The 13,137-nt window shown below is 39.6% G+C and overlaps 1 protein-coding gene across 2 annotated transcripts in view; it reads left to right on the top strand.

The window, feature by feature from the left end:
* Nucleotides 1-187: 187 nt before the first annotated feature.
* L3MBTL2 (L3MBTL histone methyl-lysine binding protein 2) overlaps nt 188-13,137 on the top strand; it is a 48,538-nt gene continuing 35,588 nt past the window's right edge. The window contains exons 1-2 of one of the 2 annotated variants that reach the window (XM_039335548.1): nt 188-384; nt 10,764-11,022. In XM_039335548.1, coding sequence (XP_039191482.1) covers nt 364-384; nt 10,764-11,022 — 280 coding nt within the window. In that variant the 5' untranslated portion in view covers nt 188-363. The remainder of the gene's footprint in view (nt 385-10,763; nt 11,023-13,137) is intronic. The other variant, XM_039335547.1, reaches the window with a different exon arrangement.

Consider the following 13,137-nt stretch of genomic DNA (forward strand, 5'->3'; position numbering starts at 1 on the left):
GTACAATAATAGGCACCCTCCCCAGTAGCCATATGGAGTAGAAAGGTGGGAGTAGCGGCCCGTAATTCTTCAAAGAAAACCGACACTTTAAGAACTTTAATTCCCAGTGTTCCTTGGGGCAGAAGGAAGGTTGTGATTGGTAGTCATTTTTAAGCTGGTCCTTCTGTCGCGATCGATTCTTTCTCTTCATTGGTGGCGCTGCAAATGCTTGCAGGCCTCTGGGTGTTCGAGGCGCGTAAAGGACCGTGAGACTGGTTTGCCTATTGGTGTCTGGGGTGCGCCTGAAGGGAAAGTAGTTCGCGCTCGGCAGCCTCTTGCCGCTCGGGATAGTGGTGTGGCATTATTGGCGTGTGCTGAAGAGCCATGGACCGGGAGGAAGGCGAGGTAAAATATATTTAGCCGACTTGTGTCCACCATACTCAGAGAGACATTCGGCGCTAAAAGTTACAGGGGATTTTTCTTTGGATAATTACGAGCGGGAAGAAAGAGCATCTTACCTGAATAATCTACCACATCTGGGTTTTTTTTTCTTGAAAATAGAAAGTAGGACTCTCAAAGCAGATATTCGTAGGTCCCCTTTTCCACAATCATCCTCGGGGGCTTCCTGAAACTTGTTTATTATTAAATATTTTCATTTGTCTTCCGTCAATCTGTCGCAAGCAATCTGAGATATTTATCTCAGGACTACCTATTGTCCATCATGCAATAGGTATTGAACTCTCGAAAGACTGGAATGTACTTTTTCTTTACTCGGTGACTGGAGGTGCCAGGAATTGCCACATTCTTGCCTGTCGGGCTTGATGGTGCATTTATAAAATTTATAGGCTACTGCAATCTGTCCCGGAAAAAGCAAAGCGTCACACAAGTAATCTTGTCATCTGCTCTATCCTATGGCCTGTTGGGGGGGGGGGGAGAAGGCAGGCCTTGAGAGCTCATTGAAATAAGCTCATTGAACTAAGATGGAGCTGTATGACTGGAGCTGTATCACTATTATCAGTTTAATTCTACAATAGTGTTTTTCAAACTTTGCAACTTTAAGATACGTGGACTTCAACTTTTAAAATTCTCCAGTTACCATGTTAGCTGGGCAATTCTGAGAGTGGGAGTCCACACATCTTAAAGTGAGATAGACTCAATGGCTCACATATAATAATATTGCCAATCTCATAGGGAATCTCATTTGAATGCCATATTGCTGCTAATGAAGGAGAAAAGCTGCAGCATTCTCATTGCAAATGTTCCTGTTTGTGTAACTGGTGAGATAGAATCAATGAACCACATATAATACTGCATCCAATAATAATAATGCATTGAGTACTTCATCCAGTTTTGGTCACCAAGATGTAAAGAATACTGCATCCAGTTTTGGACACCATTATATAAAAAAGATATTGAGACTCTAGAAATAGTGCAGAGAAGAGCAACAAAGATGATTAGGGAACTGGAGGCTAAAACATAAAAAAGGGTTGTTGAATTGGGTATGTCTAGCTTAATGAAGAGAAGGACTAGGGGTGATGTAATAGCAGTGTTCCAATATCTCAGGCATTGCCACAAAGAAGAGGGAGTCAAGCTAATCTCTGGAGCACCTGAAGGCAGGAGAAGAAGCAATGGATGGAAACTAATCAAAGAGAGAAACAACCTAGACTAAGAAGACATTTTCTAACATTTAGAACAATTAATCAGTGGAACAACTTGCCTCCAGATGTTGTGAATGTTCCAACTCTGGAAGATTTTAAGAAGAGATTGGAGAACCATTTGAAATGGTATAGAGTTTCCTACCTGAACAGTGGGTTGGAGTATAAGACCTCCAAGGTTCCTTCCAACTCTGTTATTCTATTCTGTTCCTATTCCTATTCTATTCATGTTACCTGCCTCACAGGGAACCCCACCTTCTAAAATAATGCTTTCAATCAGTGGAGTGGGGTTGGAGATAGGTAAAAAGGGTAAAGGACTCCCTGCAGATTTTACTCAGCTAGTCGTAGCCAGCTTTGGGGGCGGTGCTCATCTCCATTTCAAGGCCATTGAAACAGTGCTACCTGAAAATGTTTCCATGGTCATGTGGTCAGCATGATATCACAAAGCAGTGTTATCTTCCCACCTAAGTGGAACCTGTTTATCTACTCATATTTGCATACTTTTGAACCGCCATGTTGGCAGTAGTTGTGGCAAGAACGGGCACTCACCCCAACGTGTGGCATTCAGGTCTCGAACCTGGGATGTCAGCTTTCCAGCTGACAAGCCCAGCATCTTAACCATTGAGCCATCACGCCGTCCCTGGAATGGGGAAGCTCACATTTATTATTGAACCAATAAGATTGCCTTCTAACGCTGTCACCAGTTTTACAGAATTTGTGTCAGTTTATCAGCAGTTATTCAGAGAATGTTTACTATATATGTTATTTTATTTACATTTTTATTTTAATATGGGTTGCACATTTTTACTTTAGCTGGTTGCTGACCTTAACAGTAAACCTATTACAGTACATATAGAATTCTTCTTGATCCTAAAATATAAACTTTCTTGTTCGTGACTTCTGTGCTTCTATAAGGTTATAAGGTTACATTAAATGTTAAGAAAAAATAGTCTCATTCTGACCAATTGATAAATTCTTATTCCACGAGCCAGTTACAAAGTAGCTAATATTTTCAAAACACTGTGCTAGAAATTGAAAGTATGTATTGAAAGATACAGTTGTCCATCAGGAGACTGCAATAGCAATTTTCTGTTGAAAAAATTAAGAACATTTAACTGATTGCTATACAGTGTAGCTGTACATTTTTTATTGGTACTCTGAAAATTTCAGAATGCTATTGGTGTCCATGCCTGTTTGATATCCTAATATTCTGAAACTACAGAATTGATAGTAGTCCAATAATAAGCAAGAACAGAAGCAACTTATATCACCTGATGTTTAGAAATTTAAATTGCATTTACTTATATAAACCAACTAAGCACACTTGTGACTAAGTTCATAAAATACACCTTGTGATTTACAAGTTATGGTAAACTAAACAAATCATGGGTTGGGGAAATATAAGAATCAAGTTAGTGTATTCATTCTTACTTTGAAGAAACAAAGTTCTATAATATCCTTACTGAATGTATCCCAAGATTAGCCATTGTTACCAGTATGCAAACTGTGACTGAACTTATTTCTGGTTTTCTGTGTTGTTGTGCAATGACTTGTGAAACTGCAGTTTATTAAGTAGGTACAGTTCTAGAAAGACTAGCAAGTAAGAAGTCACATAATCTTCTGACTACTCAAAATACTGCAGAATTGCTTTTGCTCAATTGCCCGAATTCTCTATAGATTTTCCTCTTTATTGGGAAGACATCAGTTTCTACTTGAAGGGAATTGTGTTTTCATGGCTGTGATGAAAAAGACTTTCTTATACAGAGGAACAGAATGGATTGTGTAAATTTCTGAAAATACATCTATCTTTTAGGACTGTGAAATTCTGTGAGAAGTGATGTTTTAGAATGAATATGAACACAATCCCTGTCTGCAACTAATTAAAGCAGCTATATCTGTTCCCAGCTGCTACAATGAGTTGCGATCTTCGTACTTCCATAGGTTCCAAAGCTCTTCCAAACAGATCCAGACATTGCACAGGTTACTGGCTAATTTACCCCTGGAAATGTGGGGCTATGGAGGTCTCTCAGTAGTAATGTTGATCATAGCATTTTTTTCCCTCAAAATTATGCCAAGCTAGAATTTAAAGGAAAATAGGTACAAAATATTTTATAGAGGGTATATAAATAATTATTAAGATCAAATAACAATAAATGTTAGAAATACCGCAATGAGAAAGGGACATTCTATCACATATGTAACAACCAAGAAGAACTGGAAAATAATAAATTAAAATATTGAGAAAATTCTACAAAATAAAATTTGGATTGAATCCGCAAATATTTTATGGTATATTTATTCATGTGAATCTTTCTTAGTTTCTTATAAAATCAATGTGATAATAGAAGTTACAATTACAAATTACAATTTTATTAAAAAATTAAAGTGATAAAAATATACATCAAACAAATATATAACAAGAGTGGTTTCTGATTTTTAGTACAGAGACTAATACAACAACCATTCTCTGAGTTTATATGAATAATACCAATATTTAAAATATCATAAAATATACATAGCATTCTAAAAAACGTATAGTCATAATATACTCTCTTAATTTTAATTCAACATATAATATATAGTCAAATATGAATACATATAATTACAGTATGGGGTCTCCTGCTTGTGCAGGGGATTGGACTACTAGAAGATTTCCAAGGTCCCTTCCAACTCTATTATTCTGTTCTGTTCTCCAGCACCAGAGATGGAGAATCCACCAATGGGTTAGCTCTGCCTTCCTGCCCACTAGACCAAGTCAGCCAAACTTGCCATACCTGTCTTGGAATAAACCACTCCCAGTCTTGACTTGGTCTTCTTCCCAGACGGACATGACAAGTTTGGCTCCCGGTCTAAGGCAGGTAATAGAGATTAATATATTGGTGGATTCTGTTTTCTCTCACACCCACAGTTATTTCAACAGCACTGGGATCAGCATTGTGTGAAATAGTCTTTAGGAGGCTCGGGGAGGTGCTTTCTTTCCTTCCTAGATCTGGGGTTATTGCTGAGGCTTCATCTCCCTCCTAAAGGAAAAGCCCTCCTCAGCTATTCAGCGCTGGAACCAGCGCTGCTGCCGAAGCCTATCCAGACCTTCTGGTGGGTGTGGATTCCCCCTCTGTTCTCCCACCAAATTGAGGAGCCGGCTGGACTCCAGGGGGGTGGAGATTCTGTCTGTTCGTTACTGAATTGAGGAAAGCTGGCTGGACTCCAGGGGGGTGGAGACTCTGTCTTTGTTCGTCCCTGAATCGAGGAACTAGCTGGGTTCCTCGCCCCATCAAATTGGCGGCTGCTGTATCTGGGAATTTTTCTTCTTGCCGATTTTCCTCCGAGCCTCTATTTAGCCGCTGGGCTCCTTACTGGCCAGTCTTGCTCTTCGAGGCATTACTGAGCCTCGCTGCCGCCTCGCTGCTGCACCAGTTCGCCCTGGTCACCATTTTGGATGCCAGGGCACTCTGCGGCAGCAGAAGACACTTCCGTCTTCTTCAAATTTCCCGCCACTAGAGCGGAAGCTGTCCTTTTCACACCAAATTGCTCTGGCTGCCATTTTGGCTGCCGGGGCAAACGCGGCAGCCCAGCAAGCCGAGAAGTTCCCGGTGGAGGCTTGAGCCTCCCCAGGAACGAAGATATCACCATCGGCTTCCCTTTTCCTTCTAAGGGAAGGGAGGACTGCGTGGCTGCACAGGCCATCGCCAACGATCTCCACCTTGGACCGCCGCCCCCCCTATCTTCCGATCACAAGAGTAATTTCCATGATTCAGGCCTCCTGCTAACCAGCGATAAATCACATCTATGACTCCACATGGAGGAATTTTTGCGATCGGTGCGAGAGGAGGCTACTAGACGTCTCAGAACTGACAATCCCGAGAATCCTGGAATACTTGCTCAAGGGCCTAGATGAGTTTAGCACCTAACACCATCTGCAGGCAGGTCGCGGCCTTGTCCACCTTACTTACCTGCTCCAATTCAGTGCCTCTGACACAGCATCCCAGGATATGTACATAGGTACCCCTCCTGGGATCTGCCATGCGTCCTACGGGCCCTCACCAAATCACCGTTCGAGCCCATCAGCTCTTGTTCCCTGAGGTCGCTATCCCTCAAGGTCACCTTCCTGGTCGCCATCATCTTAGCCAGGAGCATTTCTGAGCTTGCAGCACTGTCGGTCAGAGAGGACCTTTGCACCTTTCACCAAAACCAGGTGGTCCTCTGATTGGACCCCACCTTCATCCCTAAGGTTAACACCCTTTTTCATAGGGCCCAAGAAATCGTTCTATCGGATTTCTGCCCCAATCCGTCTCATGCCTTGGAACAGCAGTGGCACCCATTGGACGTTCGCAGGGCGTTACGCTACTATATCAAGCGAACGGCGCCCTTCCACAAATCTGAAGCCCTCTTTGTTTCCTTTCACCATGCCTCTAGCGGGCAGAAGGTGTCCGCCTCAACCATAGGCAGGTGGATCAAGGCTTGCATCATGGAGGTGTACGGGTCACTTTCTCTGCCAGTGCCAAGACATGTCACAGCACATTCTACTTGCAGTGCTGTGACCTCCGTGGCATGGGCCACTCAGGCCTCTATCAAGGAGGTTTACAGGGCAGCGACATGGTCATTGCCCTCCCCATTTGTACAGTATAAGGTAGACCGATTTGCATCAGCGGACGTTTCCTTTGGAAGAAGGGTCCTTCAGCAAGTGGCTACTCAGCAAGTGGCTACTGGGGACGTTCTTAGGGCCCCTGCTGTTTCTCCCCCATTGGGACAGTAAGGCTTTGGTATGTCCCAATGGTAGATTCTCCATCTCTGGTGCTGGAGAAGGGGTGTTGTCTTACCTGAACGCCTTTTCTCAGCACGGAGATGGAGAATCCACTCCCACCCTTAAGGTTAGTTAGGCCATATTAGGGATCCAGGAGCCAACACATTGGACTATCGTCAGCTGCTTTCGCCTTCATCAAGACTGGAGTGGCTTATCCCAAGACAGGTGTGGCAAGTTTGGCTGACTTGGTCTAATGGGCAGGAAGGCAGAGCTAACCCATTGGTGGATTCTCCATCTCCGTGCTGAGAAAAGGCGTTCAGGTAAGACAACGCCCCTTCTAAAGGTTATTTCCTAAATTGCACCTTAAGAAGTGAATGTCTGTGGAGATTCTCAATCATCTAGGTCATAGTTGTCTCAAGGTGCTTTTTAAAAAGGCAACTGGACTGTTTTTTTTTTTCCTTGAGGAAGAAGAACATGATGTTTTGCTTCTCATCCAAGAAGCTTCATCAGTTGTGATGGTGGGGAGGATGGAAGGATAGGTATTGACATTTTGTTAGATAGAACCCAGTGTTCAAGTCTGTTGAGATCCTTCTGGATCTTGAGCCTATCTTCTAGGATGTTGACTATTCTTGCCAATTGGTATCATCTGCAAATTTGATGAGTTCACCTTCTATTCTCTCATCTAATTATTTATGAAGAGCATTGGACTTCACTACTTACTTCCCTCCATGTAGATATAGTTCCATTAAAGACTACATGTTGAGTGCGATTTTCAGCCAGTTATGAAGCCATCTGGTGGTGGTGCTGTCTATCCCACATTTTTCTGATTTACTAAGAAGTAAATTGTGGTCTACTTTGTCAAATGCTTTACTGAAATACAAGTATACTATATCCACAGCATTTCACTGGTGCACTGATTTAGTCACTTTGTCAAATAATGAACTGAGATTTGTTTGGTATGATCTGTTTTTGATAAAACCATGTTTGGCTTCTGGTTATAATTTTGCTTGCTTCTAGGTGTTCATAGATCTGTTGCTTGATTATCTTTTCCAGGATCTTTCTAGGTATTGATGTCAGATTAATTGGTCTATAGTAAGGGTCTAACTCGCAACATCACGTGATATGTTGCGACATATCGTGACTTTTTTTCCATTGCCAGCAATGGGATGGGCACGATTTTGGCATGACACATCCAGCCCATGGACCGGCAATTTGTCACCTCTGGTCTATAGTTTCCTGGATCCATTTTTTCCCTTTTTTGAAGATGAAAACTCAGCTCTTTTCCAGTCCTCTGGTAGTTTCCTGGTGCTCCAGGATCTTTGAAAGATATGGTTCAATGGTTCCATGATCATGTCTGCCAGTTCCTTCAGAACACTGGGATGTAATCCATCTGGTCCTGGTGATCTGAACTCATCTAGAGTATTCTCTTATTTTCTTGCCTACTTTAATTTGTATTCCTAGTCTTTTATGGTTCTGTTTTTGGTAAGTTGGGCTATTTTTTCCTTTTGCATAAAGACTGGTGCAAAGAATGAATTAAGCAGCTCTGCTTTTTCCCTGCTACTTGTCACTTCCTCTCCATCTTCTCTCATTAGGGAACTGATTGTTTTCTTGACTTTTTTCTTGTTGAAAGAAACTTTTTTTAAAATTATTTTTGACATTTGTTGCAAGTCTTAGTTCATTCTAAACCTTAGCTTTCCTGACTTCTGCTTTGCAGATTCGGTCTATATGCTGGTATTCTGCCTTAGTTATGTGTCCCTCTTTCCATTTTTTATACTTATCCTTTTTTTTTTCCTTTATAACTATTCCAAACTCTTAATATGTAACATCTAACACTATATTAAATGTATATTTGATTCTTATTTTTTTACCTTGCCACACAAAATTAGATATATCCTTTTGCATTGTTTAAAAGATAAATCACTCATCACAATCAGTATTTGTATTGTATTGTAAACTATTCAGTGAATGTTTTGGAGTATTTTGTTCTTAGGAGCGGTATATAAGTCTAAGTGCTGTTGCTAAATGTTATTGTTTAAAACAGAAAAACATCCTTAGTAAAACATTCATTTTTATAATTGAAATTCTAACAGACATTTTTAATTTATTCCACCTCACTAAATCTTTTTCAATTTAATTTCACACTTTTATGCGGTTATGATGAAATAACGTACAATTTTAAACTTCAAAATCTTTGTCACTCTCACTGTCTTTCAACTTTTGTCTCAACTTCTATGGGCTTAATGTTGTCAGCTTGAAGGATGCCTAGGTATTTGTAGTGATTGTCTTCATCCAGGCTCTTGATATTATTCCATATGGCATCTTGACTCCTTCAGTTTTAACTATTTTTCTATTGTTAAAACTATTGATGGTGAGGATGGCACAGTTGTCCAGTCCAAACTCCGTTGCAGTATCTCGGTTGTATTTATGGACATTGTTGAGCAGCGATTATATTTCAGATGGTGTTTTTCCATACAGCTTCAAGTCATCCAGGTACAAGTGATGTGATAGCTTGGCAGACATTTTTGATGTTTGATAGCCATGGCCTGACTTATTCAGTACTGTTGAAGAGGAATCAGTGCAATAACAAACAGTAGTGATGATAGTGAGTCTTGAAAGATTCCTCTCTTGATATTAACCTCTCCTGGTCTATAACTATTGACCAGCAATTGTGTGCCATTGATCTTTGCACAAAGCTTTTGATGTTTCTACTGACATATTTTAGGCCCATGATTCTTTAATTATCTAATCATAATTATCTAACCTACTCATGTCAGGGAGTTGAATGCCTTCTTGTAATCCAACAATACTACATTCAAGTTGGTTTTCTTCGCTTGCAGTTTTCCAAAATCATCTTGTCAATTAGGAGCTGTTCCTTTGATGTTTGAGCAATTTCCTTTCTGCTCAGGTGGAAAGAGCTTGCTTACAACTAGATGCTGTTGGACTGTATCATCTATAGCAGTGGTTCTTAACCTTTTTGAATGAATCGCCCCCTTGAGCCAATGAAGAAGTTGTCATCGCCCCCCCTCCCCCAACATAACCTCTCAATCACAACATAGAAAATAATTCTTCAATTTATGCAAACACTTGTTTTATTTTCTTTAAAATTGTCATCAGGACATATTGATGCAAATAATTTATTTCCAATCTTTTTCCCATATCTCAACTGTGTGAAAAATTTTGATGCCACCCGTCACTTTATTCCCAAACTTTGTGATACATATATTTCATTATTATCTTATTTATTCAAGACACTTAAATGTAATGACCACTTTGAAAACAAAATTCAATTGCAAGAAAGTGAAATGCCCGAAAAGAAAAACAGTAATATTTAATGAATGAATTAGAAGTAAAATTTAAGACGCAAAAAGAAATATAAAAAGGGTAGAGGCTGCTGCGCAACGCCCATGAAGATAAGCAATGCGCATTCACATATGTACGGCATTCTGTACTGAAGCTAGCTGGAGGAACACTTGAAAACACAATTCAATCCACTAATAGCGAGCAATCTGATGTTTTTGTACGACAGATATACAGTGATTCACTGTATGAAAAAGTCTCAAAAGTGTTCCCAAAACTTCTTGCTCCATCGCCCCCATATCACCCCCTTTTCGTTCCTTCGCCCCCACATTGCCCCTTTTTGTTCCATTGCCCCCCTGAAAAATGAAATCGCCCCCTGGGGGGCAATATCGCCCAGGTTAAGAACCACTGATCTATAGCACCAGTTACTTGAAAGTTGTTAATAAGCAGGTAATTGGTCTGTAGTTGTCCAGGGTTGCCTCATTTGTTGGAACTTTCATTATCAGTTAGGTTTTGCCAGATATTAACCAATTTCAGTGTCACCTCTTTTGTATGTTGTTAAATTGCTTGGTAATGAGTGGATGTGGGCCAATCAGATGTTTCAACAAGAACCATACAGTTCATTTTTACCTGGTGCTAACCAATTCTTGATCTTCCTTGTCCTTTTCTCCACCATTTCTGCTATTATTTCACTGGCATGATTTTATATATATAAAGTTCATTGTTTTTCTTTGTTTCATATCATGATTATCAACTGAAAGTAATTTTGTAATGTGGTTTGTGTGTGTGTGTGTGTGAATGAAAGAATGATCCACTTGGAGTTTCAAATCTATTAGGTGTGCTACTGAAATGTACTAATTTCTCCCTCTCCCCATCCAGTGTTAGTTAGAAAATATCCATTTGGGATATATTTCATATCTAGCTGGTTGGTGAAGAGAGAATGCCCAACACTGGAAACTAATATTAAGACTGTATACTAGCTGGCAAGGACTAGTGGAGTAAGATCCATAGGGACTCCTTTAACCTTTACTGTTCTCCTATCTATCCTATGATATGAATTATTTGTGATACTGTTGTTTGTTTTGTACTAGTTGGAATCTCCAATCCACTGCACGTCTTCATCTTTGTGGCAGATGGCTGAGGACGAAGAGGCAGATGACTTTGATCTCTATGGGGATTATGATAGCTTTCCACAATATAGCAGCAGTGAGGAAAGTGGCAGCACTTCCTATCTAGACGATTCTAGTGAGAACGAAGTAGCAGATCATGAGGTTGGAGAAGTGCCTCCATCTCTTTCACAGATCCTGACCCCCAGCATCCACATGCCAGATGATAATGGATGTGAGCCAGGTACTACAATTCCCTTCTGTGCCTATGGAAGGGCTCATCTCATGGGATTTGAAGCGGCTCTCGTGTTGAATGCAGATGAGAACTGATCGTAGAGAATGAGTTAAAAATATTTTTCCATTAAGGAGAAAAAAAGGAAAGAGTCCCACATTCCTATAAAAATGATTTTACCAAGGCTGATGCATTTCAGAAATGAATTCCTTTCTCAAAGGTACCCTAAAAACCAACACAGAAAAGGGACAGTTTGTTAAAATGTTTTAAAACACACACAAAAAAAAAACAATATTACTAAAAATGAATATTTTATGCATATTTTATTTCATTAGTGAGTATCTAATGTGTGTGTGTATAACAAAATATATTTACTAAAAACCAGTGTTTTTATCTGTTCAGCTTAATTACCACAAGCAAGAAAGCAAGAGGCACAAAAACAAATATCTGTAAGGAACATGAACATTCCTAAAATGCATTGCCTGAATTTACTTCCAATGCACATAGACAGAGTGAAAAGGCTTCCACAAAGTCAAAGTGAGGCACAAAAATTGTTTTACCTTCTAAAATGTCTGCAAACTGATCATCTACAATACTGTGCAAAAACTAAATGAGATTGAGAACAGCTATTGTAATTTATAGTGGAAAAAAATTGGAGGGCAAAATTCTTAAAGGGAAAGACCAATTCTAAATCTAAACAAAAGTAGACATTGAAAATTTCCATTAAGTATTAGATTATTCAGAAACCAACACTTTGTTTGATAATAAAACAGTCTCATTTTCACCTCATTGGTGTTCTGTGACCTACACAAACAAATTTGAGATGCGGTGTTTCTTACTTGAAAGCGTTTCTTTAAAGAGGATCTTATTCTATATTTTCTTACATTGCCTAGATCAGGGTTCCTAACCTCCCCCGGGCTGTGACCCATTTCCAGGCCAGGGCCCATTTGGAACCAGGCCACGTGAGCGGCTGGTAACTCAACTTGCCTATGTGGTGGGCTGGTACTGTCTCCTCCCCCACCAGGTGGCCAAACTGTAAAGGTTGCTGACCGGTGACCTAAGTGTTTTCTACTTCTGATCCTAAGAATTCTAATAGATGTCCCCATATATGTTTTGGCATATACAACATGAATGCTAGTAAAAGTGAACATTTGCAGGAGTTATCTCGTCCATTTGCAGGATTGGTGAGAAAAGTCCTTTTATGTCTATATTTACAGTAAGTCCAATGGTCATAGTCGAGCCATGACTGTTTCAGATAGTTAATGAATCAGAAAGTGTTGGAACAGTTTAATTAAAATGATTAGATAGATAGATCCATGGATGTTGTATGTCATTTTTATATACTAATATTTGTAGTGTTTTTTTATCTTTAGAGTGTCCTTGAAATAATAATTCATTTCCAAAATGCTCAGTTTTAGGAACACGTCCAATAAAATTATTTTACTAGCCCTTGGGATTCCTTACCTCCTCCTCACCTCCTCCTGTGCCAAAAGAGGATGGAGGGGTAGAGGTAAGAGAATATGGCTGCTCAACTCTACTGTATTCATGTAGGAGATAATATATACATACTGTAAATCTATAGTTTGTATCTTTGTTTAGAAAATATAGGCACAAGTACTTTATGAAAAATTATATATATAAGAGGATTTCCATGCAATTATCTAATATGTGCTGTTTGCATGACTATTTTATAATAACTGAAATTGATACTGTGCATATGAACTCTTTAGTGTTATGACATTAGAGAAGTGTATTTATTTATTGAGATCCATATTCTGGGTAGTAGAGCAATCTGATTAAAAAGTCTGAAATATAAGCAGTTAGATGTAAATTCTACAAAATCTTTACTAAGATGGATATATACATGGACTAGGGCATTTATTGCATTATATCTAACAGTTTCTCACAATCTGCAGTTCCCCAAAAAAGCAACTTAATGCTAGTGGTACAGAGCTGGGCTCATCATTGTACGTCCAGTTAATACAAAATCCTACACTTAATTAATCCCTACTGGGTGGGTGGTCATAGAAACATTTCCTGATTCATTAGGTTGTAATTTGAATATCAACAATGCGTCCAAGTCTAACTTCTAACAAATGATGCCCTACCTAGTATTTTTAAATTGAT

Source organism: Crotalus tigris, unplaced genomic scaffold, assembly GCF_016545835.1.
Source record: "Crotalus tigris isolate CLP2741 ecotype Arizona unplaced genomic scaffold, ASM1654583v1 scf7180000017644.4837335, whole genome shotgun sequence".
In the NCBI taxonomy this organism is placed as follows: domain Eukaryota; kingdom Metazoa; phylum Chordata; class Lepidosauria; order Squamata; family Viperidae; genus Crotalus; species Crotalus tigris.